The sequence below is a fragment of the Neovison vison genome, chromosome 5, assembly GCF_020171115.1.
Source record: "Neovison vison isolate M4711 chromosome 5, ASM_NN_V1, whole genome shotgun sequence".
NCBI lineage: Eukaryota > Metazoa > Chordata > Mammalia > Carnivora > Mustelidae > Neogale > Neogale vison.
Genome location: NC_058095.1, coordinates 4661231 through 4687253, shown reverse-complemented (window position 1 = coordinate 4687253; position 26023 = coordinate 4661231). Strand labels below are relative to the sequence as shown.

At 46.0% G+C, this 26023-nt stretch overlaps 1 protein-coding gene across 3 annotated transcripts; it reads left to right on the top strand.

The window, feature by feature from the left end:
- The first annotated feature begins 335 nt into the window (after positions 1-335).
- Positions 336-25276, top strand: MFSD11 (major facilitator superfamily domain containing 11). 3 transcript variants are annotated; one of them, XM_044247351.1, is made up of 14 exons: positions 336-378; positions 660-830; positions 1365-1420; positions 2916-3023; positions 3959-4038; positions 4160-4256; positions 5487-5545; positions 6173-6314; positions 10011-10051; positions 17066-17131; positions 19283-19408; positions 22544-22718; positions 23582-23717; positions 24641-25276. In XM_044247351.1, the coding sequence occupies exons 2-14, from the start codon at positions 735-737 to the stop codon at positions 24803-24805; spliced, it is 1347 nt and encodes a 448-aa protein (XP_044103286.1). In that variant the 5' UTR covers positions 336-378; positions 660-734; the 3' UTR covers positions 24806-25276. The 3 variants fall into 3 exon arrangements, with proteins under 3 accessions (XP_044103286.1, XP_044103285.1, XP_044103287.1); XM_044247350.1 differs by lacking the exon at positions 336-378 and having other exon boundaries at positions 400-830; XM_044247352.1 differs by lacking the exons at positions 336-378; positions 23582-23717 and having other exon boundaries at positions 400-830; positions 24641-24801.
- Positions 25277-26023: the final 747 nt, after the last annotated feature.

The window sequence follows — 26023 nt, the reverse complement described above, 5'->3', positions numbered from 1 at the left end:
GGAGGAACAGGAAGCGCTCCCCTTCCAGGCCACGCCTTCTTCTCATGCCAATATCCGAGCCCCACGCAGCTTTTCTGCTCGGACCTCAGCAGGAGGTTCCCGCTTCTATCAGAGGGTGTACTTCTCCTCCTCCCCCCGTTTGCCCCGCGGTCTCCGGCCTTCTCAGGCCCCGCCACAGCGTCTCCGGGTTCCCTCCGGCAGTTCCCGATTTCTCGGCGGGGTTCCGCTTTGAAGCTCCTCCTGGGGGGTGGGGCGCGAGTTCGGCGCCCCTCCCCTCACGGCGCGCCTGCGCGTCTCGGGCTGTGCAGGACTACATTTCCCAGCCGGCGGAGCGGCTAGCCGCGGCTGCGGTCAGGTGACCGGGTCGCCTGACCCGCGGTGAGTCAGGGCCCGGCGGGCGGGGCCGCGCCGGCCGCTGCACCTCGGTCTTGGCCCCTGATCCCCCTCGCGGGCCCCTCAACGGGAGCCACGACATTATTGGCGCCTCTCCGGGGGTCCGGCCCTTCTCTGCTCGGATCGGCTCCTAGGAATGTCCTGACTGCCCGCGGGGAGGACCTCACTCTGACCCGCGATTCTGATCCAAGAACTGGAAGTTGACAGCTTGGCAGCCTTGCCCCCGGATCGGCCTCCTCTTCTCACCGTCTCGTTTCCTTCCCCAGGATTGTCAGTGGGTTCGCCCCGAGGAGAGCTGACCGCCCTGGGCCGCTGCGGGCCCCCGGCCGAGTTGAGCCACAATGTCCCCGGAATCTAAAAAGCTCTTCAACATTATAATTTTAGGAGTTGCCTTTATGTTTATGTTCACCGCCTTTCAAACTTGCGGAAACGTGGCGGTGAGTCGGGATCTGTTCTCCCTCCTTTGACGTGCCTCTCGTAACGCATGCCGAAAATGATAATAATCAGTAATTGTGCCGAACAGCGCGCTTAAGTTGAGCCTTCTATTTCTCCACCTGCCCTTCCTCGTTTTTTATGCCTCAGGTCAATTTCGAGTGTCAGACGGTTCTTGCTAATATTGTACCGGGATGGGGAGTTAAACCGTGCGGCTTATTGCTCCGGTTGACCTGGGGGTTGTACGTTGACGTGTTATTATTTCTTGTCTGCATTAAGGGCTCCATTAGTCCTGGGAGAATTGAGGAGAAAAGAACCCCCAAGCATAGCTACATCTGATCTTTTCCCCTTCCCTGTCGTCGGTTTGCTTTTTCCTGTTCCTGTAGTCCGTCTTCTCTCCTAGTTGACTTTCAACATGTACTGAGTATCTTTGAGTTTTTGCTGAGGGCTTCATTTTCAGTTCTTGGAGACAAACTTCGGTGGAGATGGGGAGGGAGATTGCAAAATGTTTTCATTGATTAGCTTTATCTTTCACGCAGCAAACTGTCATCAGGAGCTTAAATAGCACAGACTTTCACGGCAGTGGCTATACCAGGTATGGTACTCTGTGACTTTCCTTCCTATATTACAGTAGTTAACCGAAATCTTACCAGAATCTCCCGCAATGATACTGTGATTGAATTCGTAGTGGTTGCTTTTTCTCTGTGTCTGGTCTGTTTGGGAGACCATAATAAACATGGCGAGTTTAGGTGTCATGTAGAATTAAATACTGGGTTTGAAATCCTGGTTTCATGGTTTAACACTGCGTTACGTTAGGCAGGTTACTTCTGCGAGCCGTTTCCTCGCTCAGAAAATGGGTGTGAAGCTCTTGGCACAGCGCCTGGCATTTAATAAACACTCAAGTGTTGTCATAAGTACATCTTCCCCATCCTAAACAGAGGATGTTTTATATGATTCTTGAATCAGCCTTCCTGTCTTTGTAATTTTGTGATGAACATGCTGTCATCGGGAGCTTTTAGATTTTTGTTGAGGTGTTTAGTCCCACTTTTACAGACAGAAAATAAAGTGAAAAGACCTTCATGAGTCACTAGTACATTGTAATTGAAGCTGGGAGTGTAATGCACACATGGATATAAACACTTGGATATAAGCACATACGGGTTCTCAATTTCTTTGCAATTAACCATTAGATGCTGACCAATATCCTCCCCTCCCCCCCAACTCCTCTTATTTGGTTATTCCCTATGCTAAACCTGATCTTACATATGATGTTTGAGAATAAAGGGGTGCTAATGTCCATCTTTAAAGCGATTAACAATACTTCAGTTTTTATTTTGTCTTCCAATTCCAGCAAACCCTTATGTTTGAGAGCATCATAAAAGTCACAGAATAATTTACTTTGGGTTTGTGGATAGTGTCTGGGGAATGAATTGAGGACCCTCAAAATGGTTTTATCACACTGCTACAAGACATGTGTTCTAGGACTGGGTCTATAGTAGCTGAATAATGTTCAAGTGAGATGATTAGATTGAGTTAAATAAATTCTGGTTTAAGCGAGTGATAACTCTGTGCCTGTTGTTTATAACCAGGAAATTTCATGTAGTTGCCAGGAGTTGTAAGCTAAGTTTGTAGAGCAGACTGGTTGACTAGGGCCTCTGGAGCAAGACCACCAGGGATGGGATTCTGGCTTCACTATTTCCCCAGCTATCTAGCTGGACTTAGTAGAGTGAGGATAATAATAATAGTTTATAGAGCTGTCAAATTTAATAAAGAAAACATCCGTAAAATATTTGGTTTGATGTCTGTTACGTGTTACATGTTAGCTGTTTTTATACGTTACCATTCCATTAAAAGCATATTGTCCAAGGCAGGCTGAGTCCAAGGGAAATTTGATGAGACTTCAAGATTCTGTGTACGTGAAAACCTAACTGTAGGATTCAGCTTAATGACAGACTTATCGTTAAGTTCAACTAGAGAAATGAAGGTTTATGGCAGAAAAATTTATAGACTCTAAGCAGATTTGGGAAAACACACTTTGGAGACAGTGATTCAAGGGTTTTGTTTGTCCCTTTTATGTGTTGTGTGTACAGCATGGCAATTATTTATGGCGTGTTCTCCGCTTCAAATTTGATTACACCATCTGTGGTTGCCATTATAGGACCTCAGCTCTCTATGTTTGCAAGTGGTTTATTTTACAGGTGAGTAGTGTGATTTTCTTTCATTTAATCCAAACTCCCTCAGCACCTTCCAAGCACGTAGTAAACTTTTCACAAGAAATTGCTGACTTGGGGGCGCGTGGCTGGTTCAGTCAGAAAGGCATGTGACACTTGATTTCCGAGTTGTAGGTTCACGCCGCACTTTGGGTGCAGAGATTACTTAAAAAAATTTTTTTTTTGCCTACTTGGGTTGAATAGTTGACAGGCAGTATTTTAGGGATTTGGTTCTCTTCTTGATGCCCAGAGATGCCATGTTGTTTTAATGTGATGACGTGTGCCCACTTGCTTTCATTTTACTCTTCATAAAAATAGTATCCCCACATCTCTTTCTGTGGGAGTTGGAAAGAACTTCCTGTGAAATACTCTTATTTTATATCACGTTGATTAACAGGAATTCAACCTGAGGTAACTAAGCTTTTCTTCTGGGTTGTAGAACTACAGTCCCAGCACAAGCTGAGCTATTGGCAAAGACCGATTGCAAACCCTTATTCCGTGTCTGACCCAATTCGAAATAATACATTAAGAAATGAGTAGGTCGCCTCTGTCCCTTTTTTTTTTTTTTCCAATACTGGAGAAGTCCTTTATAGGTTGACTTTTGTGTTTTTTTTTTTTTTTTTAAAGATTATTTATTTATTTATTTGCCAGAGAGAAAGATCATAAGCAGGCATAGAAGCAGGCAGAGAGAGAAGGGGAAGCAGGCTCCCCGCCAGGCAGAGAGCCCGATGCGGGTTTCAATCCCAGGACCCTGAGATCATGACCTGAGCCGAAGGCGGAGGCCTTAACCCACTGAGCCACCCAGGCGCCCCCAGGTTGACTTTTAAAACAAAAGAATCATCAGAACTGATTCCTAGAAGGCATAATTGTCATTCTCTATGCGGTATTGTTTGACCGTAATGCGTTGACCTGTTACATTTTAGCATGTACATTGCCGTTTTTATCCAGCCTCTCCCGTGGTCCTTCTACACAGCTTCTGTTTTCATTGGAATTGCAGCTGCCGGTAAGTATCTTGATGTTTATTTTCTCTGTTTTCTGGGATTTACTTAAGCGCATCATGTGTTTTGTGGGGTAAGAAGCCAAGTGATCTCATTCCCTTGACAAACTTTTGGTTTGAATTTCAGTGCTTTGGACAGCACAAGGAAATTGCCTGACAATAAATTCAGATGAGCATACTATTGGGAGAAACAGTGGAATTTTCTGGGCACTCTTACAATCTAGGTAATAATCCTCCTGGAGCTCAGTCTTTCCTTTAATTCTGTTGTCACACCATTTTTTAAGATCTTTTTGTGTTGAAAATTGCATCCTTCCACGTTCCAGGACCTGACTTCCTAGCGGCGTATGATACGGAGTTAACGTTTTAGAGAATTGCATGAAAGGCATGCACCTGCCTCATCGGCAGTCACGATTAATAAAGAGGAAATCATGTTAACCGTAATGTATTTAGCATCTGCTATATTTCAGGCAGGGACCGTTGGCTTCCTTAGTAAATCTCAGTAATCCTCACCACCTCAGGAGACCAGAAGGTATTATCTGTGTTCTACAGATGAGAAAACGGGCTTAAAAGTGAAGTAACTGATCTGATTTAAACCATCCTTATCTGGATTCCAAAGACCACATCCTTCCCACTGAGCAGCTTTTGATAACTATGAACAAATATATTAAAATTCAAAAATGAGGGGCACCTGGCTGGCTCAGTTGTGGGAGGGTGCATATGACTCTTGATCTCAGGGTCATGAGTTGGAGCCACACGTTGGGTGTAGAGATTACTTAAAAATAAATGCATTTTTAAAAATTTGAAAGTGAGACTAATTATATCAGTGCTGAATGATCTAGCATGTTATATATTTCCTAAGTAAAATGCAAAAATGGTCATTCTGTCGTGGAATCTGTCCTGTGGCTTTACCCTCGTGGTTATTGCCCAAAATTGTGGTGTTGATAAGTCTTCATAAATACAGATGTTTAGTTGTAAGGGGGTGTGTATTAAGAAACCAAAGTGTAAGTGAATGATTCCTTTTCTGGGAAAGTATGCTAAAGTGTCTGATTAGATGCAGGTAACTGAATCGTGGATTCCCCCCACCCCAACCCCCGCCATAGAGTCTTTAAAATAGAGAATTGGAGAAGTAGCATAAGCTTGTTTCCAAGTAGTCATTTCCGGAGTCCCAATAAATCACATGTTTCCAAGAGAGTCGAGCCTTTGAAGGGCAGCTCTGATTCAGGTCAGGTGGAAGGAGACCGAATTCCATCTGGGTCAGTTAATTTTTTAGAAGGAGTCAGGGCGGAGTTGATACTTTTAAATGATCCAGGGCAGGTAGATACTTTAAAAATTATATATGCTTTAAAAAAATCTCTTTTTCTCTCTCTTTTTAACAAATAATGGAAAAACCGCTTTGAAAACTATAAATATGGAAATAAATTCTCAACATCCTGTCCTCCCTTTTCTTCCCCCAGCTTGTTCTTTGGAAACCTCTACATATATTTTGCTTGGCAAGGGAAAACTCAAATATCAGGTTTGTGCGTTTTGCTTTGCTTTATGCACACATGTTTGAAAAAGAAGAATTTCACAAAAAGATCCATTATTGCTCTGTTCACCTTGTTCTAATGAACCTTGCTTCCTTAATCCTCTCAGATTTTAGTCTTTAGTAACTTTTTCCTTATATTATTTTTTCCATTTTATAATTTTTAAATTTTTTAAATAAACATATAATGTATTTTTAGCCCCAGGGGTACAGGTCTGTGAATCGCCAGGTTTACACACTTCACAGTTTGCTTATATTATTAAGCTAGGATTTTAGTTTTTGACTCTGCTTTGAGCAGCAGCTCAAGGTATAGAGGAAGCTCATGCCGTGTACAAGCTTACCAGTTGCTTGTTAGACTTTTGAACCCTTGTTTTGTCTGTGCACTTTTTGGTTAAAAGAATATGATTAATTTCTTGTGCCATTTTTCTTTTGGCTTATTAGTACTTTAACTGAAGGACAAAGGTGAAGGTATTCTGTTGAGTTTCTTGTTTGAGATTTTCACTAATGCAGTAAAGTAAACATGTAACAAGGAAACGTTTGGATGGTTTTAAACACAACAATAACTCGAACTGTTTACATGGCCAGTGCTATCTGCTTTCTTCTTTCTTTTTTCTCTAGAGAGTGACCGAAGAACAGTGTTTATTGCCCTGACAGTGATTAGCCTTGTGGGGACAGTTCTTTTCTTTCTCATTCGGCAGCCAGATTCTGAAAATGTCCTGGGAGAAGATGAGTCCTCTGATGACCAGGACCTGGAAAACGAGTAAGAAGTTGGCAATGTTCCTTTTTATTTGAAAATCTATTTTGAGTGGATGTAGTATAGAGATTCCCAACCTTTTCTTTTTAAAAATATTTTTTTTGTTTATTTGACACAGAGAGCGATCACAAGCAGGCAGAGAGGCAGACAAAGAGAGAAGAGGAAGCAGGCTCCCCGCTGAGCAGGGAGCCTGATTGGGGGCTCGATCCCAGGACCTGAGATCATGACCTGAGCCAAAGGCAGAGGCTTTAACCCACTGGGCCGCCCAGGCGCCCCTTCTCAACCTTTTCATAGCCCTAATATCCAGTGTTGGGCAGTCAGGAGGAAAAACTTTCATTTATTTATTTTTTATTATGTATGTATGTACTTACTTTAAGTAGGCTCCACACCCAGTGTGGGGCTACAACCCTGAGATCGAGAGGCACAGGCTCAGGGCCCCTGGGTGGCTCAGTCAGTTAAATGTCCATCTCTTGATTTCAGTTCAGGTCACGATCTCAGGGTCCTGGGATTGAGCCCCACCTCCGGCTCTGCACTCAGCAGGGAGCGGAGAGTCTGCTGAAGATTCTCTCCCTCTCCTTACCTGGCTCCCTCAGGCACCTGCTTGATCCCACATGTGCTTTCTCTCTCTCTCTCCCTCTCTGTCTCTTTCTCTAAAATAAAATCTTAAAAAAAGAAAGAAAAAAGAAACAGTTGCAGACTCCACTGACTGGGCCAGCCAGGCGCCTGGAGGGATGTTTTTTTTTTTTTTTTTTTGTTTTTGTTTTAAGATTTTATTTATTCATTTGACACAGACACACACACACACAGAGAACAATTAGGCAGAGCAGCAGGCAGAAGGAGAGGGAGAAGCAGGCTCTCTGCTGAGCCAGGGAGCCCGATGTGGGGCTCGATCCCAGGATCCTGGGATCATGACCTGAGCTGAAGGCAGCCTCTTAACAGGCTGAGCCACCCAGGCTCCCCAGGGACGGGTTTTAAAGCCCATCAGAAGAGAAAGAAGACAGAGTGAGTTGCGGGGAGTCAGAAGGGAAAGGAAAGGAGAGGCGGGGAAACATTTACAGGGGATTTGAGTCAATCCCAGGTTGTGGCTGACAAGTTGACCCTCAACAGTAGCCATAATCCTCTTCTTTCTCTGGGCCTCAGTTTCCTTTCAATTTTACTTTCAATTCAGCTGGCATCCCCTGTGTTTTAATGTACAAAGACGTGGACTTATAAAGTTAAATGGAAGATAGTCTTTGCCCTCCGTTATGGTTTCTCTGACCCAGCCCCCAAATTTCCCTCTTCCCGTGGTGCATGGGCACAGCAGGGCCGGGGACAGTTGTCCTTGATGATCCTCAATCACACGCACCCTTCTGTGCACGCGGCCAGGTTTTTGCTCTGACCTATGCGCGTGCTCCTCCCCAGAGGAGTCCAAATGGGGAAACAGGTGTATAGCCCTGTGTTTTCCTAAAAACTGTAATTACCTTGCGCCTGTTTGAATTTTAAGTAAAACTACAACATCACAGACAATTTCTCTGCAGGTATTACTCAGGTTGGAGGAAAGGGAAATGAGAAATCTTTGCCAGTCTCTTTTTGCTTTGTTTCTGAATCAGTAAATCACGAAGATTACTTTATAGTGTGTTATTTATTGTTAAAACATTGGCACTGAGCATGCTGTGCTGCCTTGTTAATCCCAAAAAGGCCTAAAATTCTCCGGTCAGAGGATCACTAAGCATTCAAAATTTCACTAAGTTTGTTTAAAGCAAAAGAGAGGGGCACCCGGGTGGCTGAGTCACGTAAGTGTCTCCCTTTAGCTCAGGTCATGATCCCAGGGTCCTGGGATCGAGACCCACATCAGGCTCTCTACTCAGTGGGGAGCCTGCTTCTCCCTCTCCCTCTGCTGCTCCCCCTGCTTGTGCTCTCTCTCTCTCTGTCCTCATACATAAACAAAATATTTAAAAAAATAAAAATAAAGCAAAGGAGAAGAGTCACCTTTGGTTTGACTATGTATATGTACTTATGGGTATATATTTCTGGTCCATATACATAATGTGAACTATGTGTATGTATTTTTAATCATAAGCTAACAGATATTGGAGAAGGATTCTGTGAAGGTGAATACCACAGATTGAGCAGAAACTAAAACCCCGGTTTGTTTAGCCAGCATCCGGTGGTGGTGCCGTGCAGACGGATACAGGCCATCCCTGTTCTCAGGGAATTCGTGGACAGAGGATTGTGTAACGGCTGGGATGCGGTGCTGAGGAAGGAGTGTTGCTTAGTCCTTTTAGCATTTTGTCTCCCAAACTTAAAGCTTCCTTGTCTTTATTCTATAAGGAGCACAGACCCTGCGCCAGCCCCCCTCTAAAGCTGAGGGGTACAGCAGCGAACAAGACAGATAAGTCCCTGCTTTAGTGCAGCTTAATTTTAGAGGGGGTGTAGACGGTCCTGGTGTAAAACCACAAAGTGTGTGCGAAGAAGGCAGTGCAAGGGGGAGGTGATGGAGGGCTGGGTGGCTCCCTGAGGCCTGACCGGTGAGGAGGGAGGATCAGCCGATGGCCACCGCCAAGGCCAGGTGGTGGGAAGGGGTGCGGTGGGTGCCAGGGCTGCAGGGAGGCACAGGGAGGGAGTGGAAGTGGGCGTGTCTGCAGTGGGCAGGGAGTCAATCCCGGGAGGCCGTGCAGGGACGCAGGTTCTGTTCTCGGTGTGACTGGAAGACGTTGAAGAGGGGAGGTGCCTGGCTGGCTTAGCTGAGCATCCAACTCAGGATCCTGAGATCAAGCCCAATGTCAGGCGCACGTGAGGTCCTGTGAGCTGGGCGACCTCTAGGAATTCCTTCATTGGCAGTTGCCTCTTTGGCCTCCCTCCTCCCCTCCCTCCCTGGGTCTGTATCTGAGTGTCTGTTCCAGGCTCTGTCTGGAGGGTGTTTCGTTGAACGAACAGAGAGGGGTTCGTGCATTCATAGAGCTTTCTAGTAGGTGAGAGAGAAGAGAAGTAGGAATCTTTTTAAAAAAACAGTTTTTATTGAGATATAATTCACATGCTATACAGTTTACCCATTTAGAGTGTACGGTTCCGAGGTGTACGGTTGCTCAGTTGGTTACGTGTCAGACTTTTGATTTTGGCTACACGGTCCCGTTACATCGTTCCAGTGAAGTGGTGGCGCCCCTGTTTTATAAACAGGCAAATGAAACTTGGAGGCCAGCAATAACTTATCTAAAACTGTACGAGGAAGAAGTGGCAAACCCCTGAAGCCCACGTTTCTGACCCCCAGCTTCTCCCACACCCGGCTGGCAGCCCAGGGGCTGGTGTTGCTTTTGAAGAGTTTTCACGCCGCACAGCTTCGTTTTGAAGGAGTCAGAGTGGAGGGAGATCGTGTTCTTCCAAGGGGTCTTGAGCGAATGGGAATAGCAGGGTGGAGGAGAGTTCTGTCCTGCCTGAAGTAGCCTTTCTGAGAAGGACACGCGTGGGTGTGTGCTTTCAGCTTAGTTTGAGGGACTTGTGTTCAGCTGTTAATAAAGGGTCACACAGGTAGCCCTTGTTCTCTGAGGCAAGGATGGGGTCCCGGAGGGACACCCTGGACCGAGGAGCATCTCGGACAACGGCAGTGTTTGCCAGACCACGTAGAGGACGGAGCTTTGACGAACATCCATGCACGTATGATAGCATTTTGGTTCTCTCTTCAGTTTTCAGGGGAAAACGCTTTGATATTTTGTTTTATTTTTCCAGGTCTGCCCAGAGCACTATGGGAAAAGCAGTCGATGCATTCAGTAAGTATTTTCTGTGTCTGAAATGTAAGAGCTGTTTGGGAACAGCCACAACATCTGCCTTTCCCCCTTTCCCTGGTGGCTTTGGATTGACGATCCTGCAGTGTTTTCGTTTCTCCAGGTATGCGGCTCTGCAGGCTGCTCGTCTTCTCGGCGTCTCTGGGGTGTGCGGGATGGACGGCAGCCCGACTGCCCGGCCTGGTGCCGTGCAAGGGACGCGCGGGGAGGTGCGGGTTGCTCACGGACTGCGCTTTACAAGGCAGTGAGGACACACAGACGGTCTCCTCAGAACCGAGTCGGGGAACAGTTGGGCTCGACTAAAGGGGCCTCTTCCCTCGGTGTTCTTTTTGTGTTATCCTCAAGGTGTGTATCCCTAGAACACGCACCTACCATTCTCTGCATTTTCTAGAAGAGAGAATCGAGGCTTAGAGAAATTACCTACCCAAGATCAGATAGCTGGGACATTGCTGAGCTGGGATTCCAGCCCAAACTGTGTCACGGGCAAAGCCAGTGAGTCCCATAACGGCCATCTTGCAGTTCCTTCAGAAACCGGCAAACATGGCTTCCGGTTCTTGTAAGGCCTGATGGGGCCCAGTTCTCTGCTTCTGCCCTAGCTCTCTCGGCCTCTTTGTCTCCCAAGGAGAGAGAATCTGACTGCTGTCTTGTGGGGAACAGCCTTTTAGGGCCCGTGTTGTTTCAGTTAAGCCCTTTGGCCTTATTCGCTCTGTGCTTGTGGGGAGTCGACAGGATGCCTTGGGCATGGATGCAAATTCTTCATCTAATCAGCCATGGCCTGAGTCCGAGGAAACAAAGCAAGAATCTAGCCAAGAATTCCTATGGTCCTTTTTTAGAAAAGGCTATGGGTGTGGTAGTCTGAGTTTCGAATATATAGCATCTTGTTGTTCAGCCTGTTTAATCAGGCTTCTGTTACAGGTATTTCTTATGTTTCAGGACCAGTTTTTTGTTTTTGGTTTTTTTTTTAAGATTTTATTTGTTTTTGAGAGAGAGAGAGAAAGAGCACGAGCCGGTGGCGGGACAGAGGGAGAAGCAGACTTCCTGCTGAGCAGGGAGCCCCACGTGGGGCTTGATCCCAGGACCCTGGGGTCAAGAACCGGGCTGAAGGCAGATGGTTAACCAACTGAGCTATCCAGGCGCCCCCTCAGGAACACATTCTTAATGATATGCTGTAATTAAAAAGGATGCAGCCTACTGTCCCCCAGCAGGACGGGAGGTCGCCACAGTCGAAGGTCTTTCAGCTTTACGGGCCTAGAAACTTGTTTGTCATAGGCCCTTTATTGATCAGAGGGACCAGACGGGAAAGGAATCAAACTAAACAAACCCACAGAAGTCTCAATCTAACCATTATTTTTTTAAGATTTTATTTATTTGAAAGAGAGAGAACAAGCAGGGGGAGAAGCAGACTCCCCACTGAGCAGAGACCCTAATGCAGGACTCAATCCCAGGACCCTGGGATCATGACCTGGGCCAAAGGCAGTCGCTTAACAAACTGAGCCACCCAGATGCCCCTCGATTTAACCATATATGATGGCATTTAATATTTTTTAGTGACTCCTTTCGTAGATACTCACTTCTTACTGTTCCCTTCTTGGCCTAGAAAGCCACATTGGCTTACTGGTGAGCCATGGAGTCAAGGAAAAGGGAGATTGATGACCCCCAGGCTTATGGAATGGTCCATCCAGCCTTGGTGAGGCTTATACGGCCTCTCTGCACCATTGCGGAACCTGCTCTGCCTGGCTGCTGTTGATAGTAACCAGATTCAGGATATCCTTCCTCAATGTACAGACCTCGCCTCAACTTCTCTGTCATTAAAATGGGGCACTAACACAATGGGGGCCAACTAGTTCCACGCGGAACTAGTTGGTTGCTCAGGAGGGTGTGGGAGGGATAGGATGTTGAGCTGTCTCGTTTGAATGGGGAGAAAGAAGGAGCAGCCAAAAAGGTAAGGGGCGTGTAAGGTGTTACAGGACAGGTAGATTTAGGAGCTGGTTGCTGGGCCCTGGGGAGCAACAGAAGGTAATGATGTAGCAAGGAAGTCAAAGAGAAGACAGGAAGGAAGAAGACTGTCTAAGTTTTAAGTAATCCGTCTGTCTTGGTCGGGGGCAGCGTGGGGGGCTGTGTTTCATTTATTCTCCATCATCACATTCCTTCTGTCGACGCTGTGATGCGTGTTGTACGGGAAAGGCTCCTGGTTATCTGAAAAGCACCTCATTCCTCAACTGAGTGTGTATGCTTCATGGGATTCTAGAAAGTTCTTTAAAATTTATTTTTTGGTCTTGAAGCAGTCCTAAAGTCGATCTGGAAGAATAAATCAGAATAGCCCAGGAACTTTTTGAAAAGGAGGAGGACGTTCCCTAATGAATATTAAAGTTGACTGTGAGTTCATTTGAACACTTTGGGATAGAAAGAGCCATGGAACTGGATTCTAGAATCAGCCCCATGTCCACAGTACAATAAACACAATAAAAGATTCTTAAATAAGCAAAGTTAAGGAGTGGGCTGTGTAGAAAAATAGACTCAAATGTCGTATCTCCTAGCATTCCGGGTGGGTTCAACGTAGAAATGAAACTAGAAAAGTAACTGAAGAAACTTTTAAGGCAGGTCACTCAGACGATAAGGGAAAAGAATGCCCTTTCGTTGCTTAAACTGTGAAACTTTGTCAAAGCAACTTAATAGAGCTAAAATGGCAGGGAAGGTATTTGTTTAAGTCTAAGAAATACAGGTTTGAAAGTTTTCCATCAAATTTCAAAAGATAAAAAATTAATTGTCCGTGTTATGGGGAGTAGGTGTTTATATGCATGAGACCACCTTGCTGATGGGAATATCTATTTGTGTTATTTTCTGAAGAGCCATTAGTCAGCCAGTTATCAGAAGCCTTAAAATGTTTGTGCCTTTACCCCGGCAATTCCACTAATAGGATTATCCTCAGGAAATAATTTAAGAATTTTTATCAAGATTTAATGGCTAAGATGTCTCTATTAGGGAGAAACTGAAAATAATTGAAATATTTCTCTATAAGGCCTCAGTACATCTGTACTGTAGATTATCTTGGCCATTAAAATGAGCTCGATGATGTTAGAACATATTTGCTCTCTTATGTGAAAACAAATTTTGAAATTGTATATGTAATGAAATTTGTTTCTGTCGAACATTTTTTTAAGTCTGCAAGGGGATCCATTAAGCTGTTAGGTGGTATTTTTTTCTCCTAATAGAACAGGTTTATTGAATATAATTCACGTGCTGTCTGATCACCCATTTAAAGTAGACAGTTCAGTGGCCTTTAGTACATACACGGGGTTCTTCATCTGTCACCACAGTCCATTATAGGACCTATTCCTCACCCCAGAAGGAACTAATGTCCCATCAGCATTCACTGCCCATTTCCTGCCCACCTCTCCCATCCCTCACCCCAGGCACTCGTTAATGCGCTTTCTCTGGTCCTGGAGGTTATTTTGTATACATAGAGTCGGACTCTGTGTGCTTTTCTATGACCTATTTCTTGGCTTTGGTTTTACTTACAGTCATGGTTTCGAGGCTCATCCGTGTTCTAGCATGTTCTGCAGAATGGGTTGTTTGTAGGCATCACGAATAATGCTGCTGTGAACATGTGTGGACAGGTTTTTTTGTTTTGTTTTGTTTTAAATATTTTATTTATTTGAGAGAGAGAATGAGAGAGAACGGGCATGAGAGGGGGAAGGTCGTGAGAAGGAGACCCCCCTGCGGAGCGGGGACACCCTCCCCAACCATGCAGGACTCGATCCCAGAACTCCAGGCTCATGACCAGAGCTAAGGCAGTCACTCAACCAGCTGAGCCACCCAGGCGCCCTGTGCATGGGTTTTTGTGTGGCTGTACATCTGCGCATCTCCGTAGGCGCCGAGGAGCCGCAGGATTGCTGGGTGTTCTGGTCGCCGTGTTTCACCCTCCGGGCACCACCAGATGTCTCCTGGGGTGGTTGCACCGTTTTACGGTCCCATCAGCCGTATCTGAAGGTTCCAGTTTCTCCAGGTTCTCCACTTCTTGAGCTCTTATCTGTCTTTCAGAGGGTAGCTGTCCCTGTGGGTGTAAAGGGGTGTCTCGTGGTTTTGATTGGCTTTTCGCGAACGGCTAAGGACGTGGAACCTGTTTTCACATGCTCGTGGGGCATTTGCATTGCATCTCAGGAGACCTGTCTGCTCAGGTCCTTCGCCCGTTTTTTATGGGTTCTTTTATTATTGCCCAGTTGTAAAAATTCTTTTCGTACCCTAGATAAAAGTCTCTCATAGATGATTTGCAAATCTTTTCTTCCATTTCTTAGGTTGACTTTTCATTTTCTCAGTGATATCTCTTAAAGCTCAAGAGTTCTGAATTTTAGATGAAGGCTCATGATTTATCCATTTTATCTTTTGCGTGTGTTTTTGGTGTTCTAAGGTTTTGACTGGCCCAGGTCACAAAGATTTGCTCCTGTGTTGTCTTCTAAGACTTTTACAGTCTCCGCTCTGACATTGAGGCCTGGGATCTCTCCTAAGTTCCTTGCTGTGTGTGTTGCGAGGTGCGAGTCCAACTTCATTCCTCTGCATGCGGCCACCTGCTTGTCCCGCTGAGAAGGTTGTTGTTCTTACCCCCCTGGATTGTGTCGGGTCGAAAATTGACAGTAAATGTGAGCGTTCGTTTCCGGATGCACGTGTCTGTCCTTACTCTGGTGGCACGCTCTGCTGATGGCCGTCAGGCTGTGGCGTTGGGAAGGGTGAGCCCGCCAGCTTTGTTCTTTTTCAAGATCATTTTGGCCACGGTGGGCCCCTTGAATTTCCGTATGAATTTTAGGATCACTTTATCTATTTCTGCAAATGGATGACATATTGTTTTTAAAGCACTTCATTTTTTAGAATCTTTTTAGATTTTTTAAAAATTTATTTGAGGGGGGGAGTGAGCGAGAGAGAGAAGGAGAAGGGGGAGGGGCAAAGGGAGAAGGAGAAACAGTCTCCCCACTGAGCAGTGTGCCCCACGTGGGGTCTGATCCCAGTTTTCCAGGATCACCACCCGAGCTGAAGGCAGACACTTAACTGTCTGAGCCTCCCAGGTGTCTCATTAGAGCTGTTTTAGGGTCACCACAAAATTGAGAAGGAGGAGAGTTCCCCTGTGTGCCTCACCCTCACAGAGACGCAGCCTCCCCACTATCCAAGTCCCCCTTCAGTATGGTTGAGGCTATGTTCACACTTCATCGTCACCCAGAGTCCACAGTTCACACAAGGGTGCACCCCGCGTGGTGTATATACTGTGGCTTTGTACAAGCGTAATGACATATAGTCACAGTCATGGTGTCATTGTAGATCACATTTAAAAAAAATTTTTTTTTAAATATTTATTTATTTAGGGGCGCCTGGGTGGCTCAGTGGGTTAGGCCGCTGCCTTCGGCTCAGGTCATGATCTCAGGGTCCTGAGCGCCCCAACATTTTAAAATTTTTTGTTAATCTTCTGATTATTCAAAAGCAAACATACTTTGCTAATGTCTTTTTTTTTTTTATTATTAAAAATAATGTTTTAGGGGCACCTGGGTGGCTCAGTGGGTTAAGCCACTGCCTTCAGCTCTGGTCATGATCTCAGGGTCCTGGGATCGAGCCCCGCATCGGGCTCTCTGCTTAGCAGGGGGCCTGCCTCCCCGTCTCTCTCTGCCTGCCTCTCTGCCTACTTGTGATCTCTCTGTCAAATAAATAAATACAATCTTTATTTTTTTTTAAAGATTTTATTTATTTATTTGACAGAGAGAGATCACAAGTAGGCAGAGAGGCAGGCAGAGAGAGAAGAAGAAGCAGGCTCCCTGCTGAGCGGAGAGCCCGATGTGGGACTCGATCCCAGGACCCTGAGATCATGACCTGAGCTGAAGGCAGCGGCTTAACCTACTGAGCCACCCAGGCGCCCAATAAATACAATCTTTAAAAAAAAATACTGTTTTAAACCTCATATTGATCCTATATTTTTTCCTGGAAATGCGTGAAAATGGTGACAATGTCTTACTGCATTTAGTCTCTCTATATTTCCATGAGATTAGAGAAAAAAAGTATCCTGTTCTGCATGTGGCGAAATTCAGGACAGACCGTTTGTGTCTTGTGTAACTTTTGTAGGGAGTGGTTGAATTAGAACTAAAATCTGGAGACACTGTTCATTTAGGACTAGTTTAGATCAGTGACCTTAAGCTATGAAATGGGAGCAGGTTCAAAAAGATGGTTAAAGTATGCAGTTGTTAGGGGCGCCTGGGTAGCTCAGTGGGTTAAGCCTCTTCTTTAGGCTTAGGTCATGATCTCAGGGTCCCTGCGTCAGGCTCCCTGCTCAGCAGGGAGCCCCCCCCCAATCCGCCGTCTCTGCCTGCTTGTGATCTCTGTCTGTCAAATAAATAAATAAAATCTTTAAAAAATTATATGCAGTTTCTAGACCTGCATTTCCCATTGCAGATCTCCACCACATTGAACAGCATGAAAACAGACGTTAAAGTAGTCCTAAGCAAATACACCGAACTAACTCTTGCGTCCCCAGATCCAGAGAACTGCGAATCGCAGGAAGTGGTGTGGCAGCCCCAGTGCGGTTGGCAGTCTCCCCGGGTGGCAGTTGTCCTCTGGAGTCCGCTCGCTCGTCAAGCCGCTCTGCACTCCCTCCTTCCCCCAGGACATTAGCTCCCTGCCGGCCATGGTCGCCCTTAGCCCAATCTTCACTCAAGTCTGTTGACACAGTCTTGTTTTGGTTGATCCTGTTTCTTTTCTCCGTTCCATTGTTGTTTTTTTAGATTCAAGCTGGGGAATGTGTGGGGCAAAACAGCACTATAGGATGTAGCGAAGCAGGTGCAGAGAACGTTTTATTTACAGGCCGGATTAAGTTCATCCCTTCAGCGTCTGAATCCTTAACCTCGGTCCCACTGGATCTGTCTGCTGGCGTTACCGACAAGAGGTGTCTGGGTTGAGTAAGTGTTTTAGAATCTTGGGGCAATTAAAATCGCATTAAGCATTCTTGCATTGTTTTCTTTCTTACAGAAAAGTCTCTGAAGTTATGTGTCACCAAGGAGATGCTGCTCCTTAGTATTACGACTGCCTATACAGGTAACGGGGCTGACAGTGGCCTGGGTTTTCTGTGGCTGCGTCATGACTGTGAGGACTGAAAACAACCACCACGTGATTCTTTCTCACAGCTCTCCGCACTGATGGGGCTCAGCTAAATGATTCTTCTGATGGTCTTAATTGAAGTCTCTTCTGGGTGCTGGTAGAGGCAGCTGGGGCCACAGCTTTTGGATAGTTTCCTTTGCATGTCTGAAGGGGTCAAGTTCAAGGCTGGGTCTTTGTTCACGGTAGTCTCCGTGGCTGCGTGGCCCCCTCCCAAGTGATCCCTTCCTTCTGATCCAGCAGGAAGGCCAGATTGCTTAGGGGCTCCAAAAAGAGCAAAAGGAGAACCAACCAGACTTTCCGAAGGCTTGAGCCTGGTGTCACTTGGACTGCGTTCACTGGTGGAAGCATGTCACAGGGCCAGCCCAAATTTAGCGTGGGAGGGTTCTACCAAAGTGTTGACTCTGGGAGGCATGGTTCATTGCAACCAGTGATTTTTTTTTTTTTTTTTAATTTGACAGAAAGATAGATCTCAAGTAGGCAGAGAGAGAGGAAGGGAAGCGGGCTCCCTGCTGAGCAGAGAGCCTGATGCGGGGCTCGATCCCAGGACCCTGGAACCATGACCTGAGCCGAAGGCAGAGGCTTTAACCCACTGAGCCACCCAGGTGCCCCACAACCAGTGATTTTAGGGGAAAATGGAGCTCTGCAGAAAATAACTGAGTAAATCCTTCTAACTTTGTATGGATTCATACACTTTCTAATGAAATGGAATGAGCTCTGTGGTTTCCCGGTGGCTCTGGAGCACTCTCGGATCTTCAGAATGATAAGGAAATTTCCTTTTAAAAAGTGCTATTATGTCGAGGTGCCTGGATGGCTCAGTCGGTGAAGCATCTGCCTTCAGCTTACGTCCTGGGATCAAGGGCACTAGGGTTCTGTGCTCCGTAGGGAATCTGCTTCTCCCTCTGCCCCTCCCCCATTCACACTTGTGTGCATGTGCACGTTCTCTCCCTCTGAAATAAAATCTTTAAAAAAAAAAAAGTGCTGTCATGTTAAAAAAAAAAAGTTATAATGGGCCAGTGTTACTTTTGCCTTTATTTACCTTTCAGGTATAAACATCTTTTTTTGAGAAATAGAATGAATGGCAGACATCTTTAAAATTCACTTAAGTTTTGGTAGCATTAAGGAATGAGGTCCTCTACTGATGACCTTAATTTTTTTAGCCCTAATTTTTAAAACTTCCTTTTCTGGGAAAAAGAGTTGAATGAAGACATTTTGCCCTTAAGCAGAGGAGGATAGCATGCATTGGTTTTCCAAACCTACTTCCGGTTAACCTTGGAGAGCAACTAATAAGGTCACGGTGCTTTAAAAATCACAATTACAGACTTGCATGTGTACTGTCCTCTGTCCATCCCGTATCCACACAGGATCATTTTGTTTGTTTGTAAGATTAATTTATTTGAGAGAGAGAGAGATCGAGCCTGTGTATGCGTGTGTATGCACACAAGCACAAGCAAGGGGGAGGGGCGGAGGGAGAGAGAATCTACACGGAGCAACGAGCCCGTCCTGGGGCTCGATCCCACAGTCCTGAGACCATGACCTGACCTGAAATCAGGAGTCAGATGCTCAACAGACTGAGCCACCCAGGTGCCCCAAAGGACAGTTTCTCTCTCTCTCTCTCCCTCTCTCTCTTTTTAAAAAGATTTTATTTATTTATTTGACAGAGGGAGACACAGCAAGAGAGGGAGCAGAAGCAGGGGGAGTGGGAGAGGGAGAAGCAGGCTTCCTGCGGAGCAGGAACCCCAATGCGGGGCTGGATCCCAGGACCCTGGAGATCATGACCTGAGCCGAAGGCAGATGCTTAATGACTGAGCCACCCAGGCACTCCCAAAGGACGGTTTCTAACAGAAGGTGTAAAGGGTTTGCTTATTTGAGTTGTGTATTCTTATCTGAAACACATGGCAGCTGCCATCTTGTGGCTAATTCCGTTTCATCAGCCACACAGCATTAAGACCGCTCTGCTTGGGGGGAGGAACGCATCAGGCTGAGTGAGTTTTACTGTGTACATGTATATAGCTCAAATACCACCAGCCATGAAGAGAAACCAGGAATGGAGATTGTGAATGTGTAATTGAATCCGCTTTTTTCCTAAAGGTCTGGAATTGACTTTCTTCTCTGGTGTCTATGGAACGTGTATTGGTGCTGTAAATAAATTTGGAATGGAAGAGAAAAGCCTTATTGGACTTTCTGGCATTTTCATTGGCATTGGAGAAATCTTAGGTTGGTCTGAAAAAATGTTCCTGTGTGAAATCAGTTCATTGTTGTTATCATAGGTATTGTATGTGTACTTCACCTCTCTGTCCTTGAATTTTAATTTCCTTGCTTATTTTTACCCAGACAGGTAGGTCTTTGGGGTTTGTTTTTTTTTTAAATTATCATTGTTCTAAGATAACTGTGAGATGTTTGCCATCTAATTCCCTGTCAAAACTGTACATAGGAAAGCTTGTAGTCTCTCCGAGCTTTTTCTCTTAAAATTCTTAGGGAAAGTGTCTTCTGAATCTTGGACGCAAGCTGGATGCCCCGCGTAAGTCCTGGGTCCGCAGGCTACCTTCTGTCTGATGTGGTTGCAAGTTTGGAGGTTCCCGTGGGCCCCCAGGAAAATGCTGTACGTGCTACTAAAGCTTATGAAGGATGCAGGTGAACGGCCAGATGAAGAAGCACACAGGGCAGAGACCAGGAGGGTCCCGAGCGCAGGAACCTCTGTCCCGTATGGTACCCTACCAGTATGTGGACGTGTTCCCCAGCCAACCGGGGTAGCTCTCCCAAACCTGTTGTTTAGGGGTTTGTGCAGACATTTCATTACAGAGGAAGGGTTGATGAGATCATTGGCTAATGACAGTTGAACTGAATCTCTAACCCCTCTCCCCTGCCCCAGGCCTGGGGGTCGGGGCTGAAGGTTCCAATCCTCTAAGCATGTCTTGGTCCTTCTGGCAACCAGCCCCCCTCCTGAAGTTAGCTGCACCACCCCACACCCCTCAGGGATCACCTCATTTGTATCAACTCTGGTGTGGTCAGAAGGGAGTAATGGAGAACAACCAGAAAACACACCTGACCCTGAGGACATTCCCAGGTACTAGGAGCAGCTCTGTGCCAAGAAGTGGGGAGGGGGACCAACAAGGAAAAAGACCCAATTTTTTTTTCTGTAGCACAGTAGGTATTCCTCTTTTTTTTTTTTAATGTTTTTTATTCAAATTCTAGTTAATGTACAATGTAATACTAGTTTCAGGTGTACGATGTAGTGATTGAACACTTCCATACCCCTCCCAGAGCCTGGCACACACAAAGCGGATTCCATGCCTGGAGTGGTGTGTTGGATATTGTCCTGTAGGAGGAACTTTCCAGTTTGTCAGATACTTACTGTGCATCCATTGTGTGAGTAAGAGACTCCCTGCCCACCGGGAGCTTATGGCTGAGGGAAGAGGACAGAAGCTAAAACCCCGTAGGACCCTTGGAACGGCCGGTGGTGGTGACCAGCATGACAGGGAGAGCAGAATTCTGTGGTTTCTGTTCCTTCCTTTACTGCGCACACCTCGATCCGTACTGGGCGTTTATATGTATCTGAACACGTGGAATGTAGTTAGAGTAATCGTCTTAATGTTTTTGCTCGTTCTCATATCCGACAGTTCTGGGTTTTTAAATTTCTCTGTACAGCTTTATTGAACCATAACTCACGTGCCATGTATGTCACCCACTTAAAGTGTACGGGTCAGTGTTTTTTAGTTACGCGCACAGGGCTGTGAGTCATCCCTGCAGTCTAATTTTAGAAAACGTTTCTTGCCCTTCCCCAGACAACTGCTAACGTCCTTTCTCTACGGATTTGCTTATTCTGGACTTTTCATATGAATGGAGTCACAGGATACATGGTCTCTTAGCTCTGGCTTCTTTCATTTAGCATAATATTTCCAAGATTCCTCCACATTCTAGCACATACCAGCAGCATCCTTTCTTATGACTAGATAATATTTAATTGTACGGATCTATCCCATTTTACCTAGCTGTTCGTCATTCCCTGGACATTTGGGTTGTTTCCACTTGTCGGCCAGTGTAATTAATGCTGCTGTGAACACGTATGTACGGTTGCTGTCCGGATTTATGTTTTCATTTCCCTTGGGTTCTGGAACTAGCACCGGAATTGTTGGGTCATATGACACCTCCACGTGTGACTGCTTTCTCTCCTCATGGTGGGTCGTGCTTTCCTGCTGCTTTGCCTGGTCGCGTGGGAGATACCAGACTTTGTGAACTCTGCCTGGTGGGGCGCTGGATAGTTTTGTATTCTTAAAAATATTCTTCTTTTTTTTTTCTTTTTAAGATTTTATTTATTTATTTATTTGACAGAGAGAGAGAGAGGGAGAGCGCACAAGCAAGCAGAGTGGCATGCAGAGAGAGAGGGAGAAGCAGGCTCTCTGCTGAGCAGGGAGCCTGATGCGGGGCTCAGTCCCTGGGATCATGACCTGAGCTGAAAGCAGACGCTTAACCAACTGATCCACCCAGGCGCCCCTAAATATTCTTGAGCTTTGTTCTTGGCTGTGGTTCACTTACTTGGAAACAGTAGGACTCTTTCGGGGCTTTTGAGGTTTGTTGGACAGAACCAAAGCAGTGCTCAGACGAGGGCTAATTATTCCTCACTCTTGAGGGAAGACCCTTCTGTGCACACCCAGTGCCTGTGAGTCACGAGATGTCCTGTCTGGCTTGAGGGACAAGGCCCCCAGCCCAGGGCAGGGTCTTAATACATCTAATATAGCTAACCCTTCTAGACAGTTCTTTTGCAGCTCTCTGCTAATTTACTCACAGTCTGTGTTGATCAGCACTTAGGGGAGACTCAGAGGAACCCTCTGTAGATCTTTGGAATTGTCTCTCTGTGCAGCTTTCCTTTCTCATAGCCTGTTCTGGAACTTTGTAGCCACCTAGGTATCCCTCCCTTCAGGGAGGGCTGTGGGCTCCACCTCCACTCCCCCACGTCCCCCACCCCTGCCGCCCAGCCTAAGCTTCTCTCTAGACCAGCACCTGGGCAGTAGCAGGGCTCCCCTCCTTCCCTTCTGTCTCAGAGATCACTGCCCTTTGTCATATGATGTCTCGTGTCTTCAAAATTACTGCATCATATTTGTTGTACATTTTTTTTCAGGCAGGGGCTGAAGCCACTCGCTGTTACCACACTGACCTTGGAGTCTATTCTGATTCTTGACATTTCTTCTGTTTCAATGGTTATTTTTTATTTTTAACATTTGTGCTTTCTTTCCCCTTGATTAAACTAGTTGTTGGATGCTCTGTTTTCTTTATCTTTTTCAAAGAACCAAAATTTTGATTTATTAATCTGGCCTTGTGTTTTTCTGTTTCTCTACTTCATTGGTTCTGTAGGTGGAAGCCTCTTTGGTCTGCTGAGCAAGAATAATCGTTTTGGTAGAAATCCAGTTGTGTTGTTGGGCATCCTGGTGCATTTTATAGCTTTTTATTTGATATTTCTCAACATGCCTGGGGATGCCCCTATAGCTCCCGTTGAAGGGACCGATAGCAGCGCTTACATCAAATCCAGGTATAGTGACTGTCATTTTTCTAGTAATTTAAGGAAGGATGGGAGGTAACGGTGGCTAGATGTTCATAATGGAGCAGTTAATCGTTTTATGAAATTCTGTTTTCTTTATAAGGTCCTCTGGCAAATGTTGATTATTTTAAATAGGAGTTCATGGAGAATCCCAAGTTATTTTTGCAATTGTTAGGTTTTTTTGTTTTTTTTTTTTAAGATTTCATTTATTTATTTGACAGAGATCACAAGTAGGCAGAGAGGCAGGCAGAGAGAGAGGAGAGGGAAGCAGGCTCCCCGCTGAGCAGAGAGCCCGATGCGGGACTCGATCCCAGGACCCTGAGATCATGACCTGAGCCGAAGGCAGCGGCTTAACCCACTGAGCCACCCAGGCACCCTGCAATTGTTAGTTTTAACCTTTTGGCCCACGAAATGCTTTTTTTGATCTGTGAAAGGACATACAAGTATCCGATGTGATCCTGTATCTGCTCTAAGCCGTGAAGAACAGTGGGGAAGGAGTAGGCCATCCCGTTCATTCACAGCTGGTTATGTCCATTTCGAGGATCTTACTTCCCTGCACTCAACTCAGATCCATTATAGATGGAGACAGTAATGCCCAGACACACCATCCGGGGCGGGGTGGGGGGCCCTGCCCAAACCCAGTTCATAGACCAGACTTGGCTTGGACTGTGCAGGTGAGTGCATTTGAGCATAAATTCTTACTTTGTAGCATCCAGTGTTGATTTCTTCTTATTTCATAGTGTTTAAGCCTTGAAAGCGAAATGCTCCTGTAGGGGAATGCTCTGACGTTGGAAAGGGCTCTAACACATTCTCTTAAGAGTGCTCGTTCGAAATTCATTTTCCCGTTTGTGCAGCAAAGAAGTCGCCATCTTCTGCAGCTTCCTGCTGGGCCTTGGGGACAGCTGCTTCAATACCCAGTTGCTTAGTATCTTGGGCTTCCTCTACTCTGAAGACAGTGCGCCGGCCTTTGCTGTCTTCAAGTTTGTGCAGGTGAGCTCCCCTTCCGGCGGGGCTGATGCCAGGCTCCTGGGCTCCTTTTTTTTTTTTTTTTTAAAGTGCTTAAACATTGTTTTCTCGATGGTTCTGAACCGAGAGCCAGGGGCATCCTTGAAAGTATTTCTGATTGGACTGAGGAAGCGACGGGGCGTGATACCCCCCCCCCCCGCCCCGTGCAAGAGATTTGCTGTTCCGGTTTTAGTGTGCGATTAGAGGCTTCCTGCCTTAGGTACCAGAGTCCCTTTGTCCTGTAGACGAGTGCATTTCTGACTGGGTGTGTACATTATTTTATTACTCAGTTTCTCACAAAAATTCTATTTTATTTGTTTATTTAAAGATTTTATTTGAGGGACGTCTGGGTGGCTCAGTTAGTTAAACATCTGCCTTCGGTTCGGGTCATGATCCTGGGGTCCTGGGATCGAGTCCCACATTGGGCTCCTTGCTCAGTGGGGAGCCTGCTTCTCCTGCCCCCTCTGCCTGCCACTCCTCCTGCTTGTGCTCTGTGTGTGTGTGCGTGTCTCTCTCTGACAAATAAATAAATAAAATCTCAAGAAAAAAAAATATTTTATTTGAGACTGAGAGCAAGTGGGCCCACGTGAGTGTGGTGGGGGGCAGCGGGAGAAGCAGGCTCCCCGCCAAGCAGGGAGCCTGATGTGGGGCTCAATCGCAGGCCCCCAGGATCATGACCTGAGCCGAAGGCAGAGGTTTGACTGACTGAGCCACGCAGGCGCCCTGCAAAATCCTATTTAGAATAACATTTCCGCTTGCCTGAGTTGCCGGCTCTCCGCCGGAGTATACGGTGCGCATCTGTGACCTGGTGGCTGATAAAGTCCCATCCGGGCAGAGGGTGGCGGGGCTTGCTGGGGAGCAGTGGGGTCGCCCGAGTGCGTCTTCTGACCCGTTCTGTTTCCTCTCAGTCCATCTGCGCAGCCGTGGCATTTTTCTACAGTAACTACCTTCTCCTTCACTGGCAACTCCTGGTCATGGTGATATTTGGATTCTTTGGGACCATTTCATTTTTCTCCGTGGAGTGGGCAGCCGCTGCCATCGTGGCCCGGGGCTCTGACTACCGGAGTATTTGACCTGGGACACCTGCGAGGTGGGGCGCTGCGGCGGACGACACGCGGGACGTCGGCTCGGCTGAAGAAGCCACCTTCGGCGTCCGCAGAGTGCTGGACGCTGTTCAGGAAGGAAACACAGAGAATCAAGACCGCTCAGTCGGCCAGGGTTGGTGTTCAAGTTTACAGACATTAGCTATTTAAAATAAGCAGAATAAGGGAAACTTGTTCTGTCAATTATAATCGTTCAGAAATGTTGTTTTGCAAGTCCTCTGTCTCAAGTTCCTTATCATCATGCTATAGAGTGTAAATGTTTTCTTTCCCTCCTGTTCTCCTCGAAAGATGCTGCCCCCATTCAGAACACTAGGCCGTTTGTCAAGCGAAGATTCTTGCCCGGTGTGGGGTGTGTGCTGCTGTGTGATGATGGGGAACATATACAGCCCCCTATGTGTCTGGGAGTGATGTTTAAATAAACTGTGAGATGCTGAAGTGGAATATTTGAAAAGATTTGCACTTTCTTCCTCCTTAAACGCTTTGTTTTGGTAAGTTTCCCTACCTTGTCATGCGTAGCAAGGAGTAACTAATTATTATAAAACAAGGTGAAAATTGTCCAGAGTTTTAAAAATGAATCTAACATGTAAATGAACAAAAACACATTTAAAACAATATATTTTTTTAAGATTTTATTTTTATTTCTTTGAGAGAGTGAGAGCGAGCATGGGCAGGGGCAGAGGGAGAGGGAAAGACAAGACCCTCCGCTGAGCAGAGAGCCCAATATGGGGCTCGATCCCATGACCTGGAGACCATGACCTGAGCCAAAGGCAGATGCTGAATCCACTGAGCCACCCAGGCGCCCCCCAAAACACATTTAAACAACAACAACAATACACATTTACCGGAGAAGGATTTTTGCTAGCATTTTCCTAGAAGACGCAATGCAAAGAAAGAAAGAAAGAAAGAAAAAGGGACATGTAAGCTGTTCTGCGGTGAAAGGCTTCAGTCTGTCCTAGAGCAGACATCAGTCCGCACGTCCTTCTGGGGATGCAGCGTAACTGTCTGGGAGGGATGTTTAAAGGGACTCACTTTCCTCCATAAGAGCTTGCTTACAGATTCTTTCTAATTGACGTGTAATTCAGAAACCATGAAACTCACCATTTTAAAATGTACAATTTAATGTTTGTTTTTTAGTGTATTCACAAAGTTGTACAGATAAGCAGCATGGTGTAATTCTAGAACATTCTC

Excerpts from the sequence above, each read along its gene's own strand:
- MFSD11 (XM_044247351.1), top strand. The coding sequence starts at position 735 with ATGTCCCCGGAATCTAAAAAGCTCTTCAACATTATAATTTTAGGAGTT. Across the intron at positions 831-1,364 it reads AAACTTGCGGAAACGTGGCG|CAAACTGTCATCAGGAGCTT; the intron begins GTGAGTCGGGAT and ends TCTTTCACGCAG. Across the intron at positions 5,546-6,172 it reads AGGGAAAACTCAAATATCAG|AGAGTGACCGAAGAACAGTG; the intron begins GTTTGTGCGTTT and ends TTTTTTCTCTAG.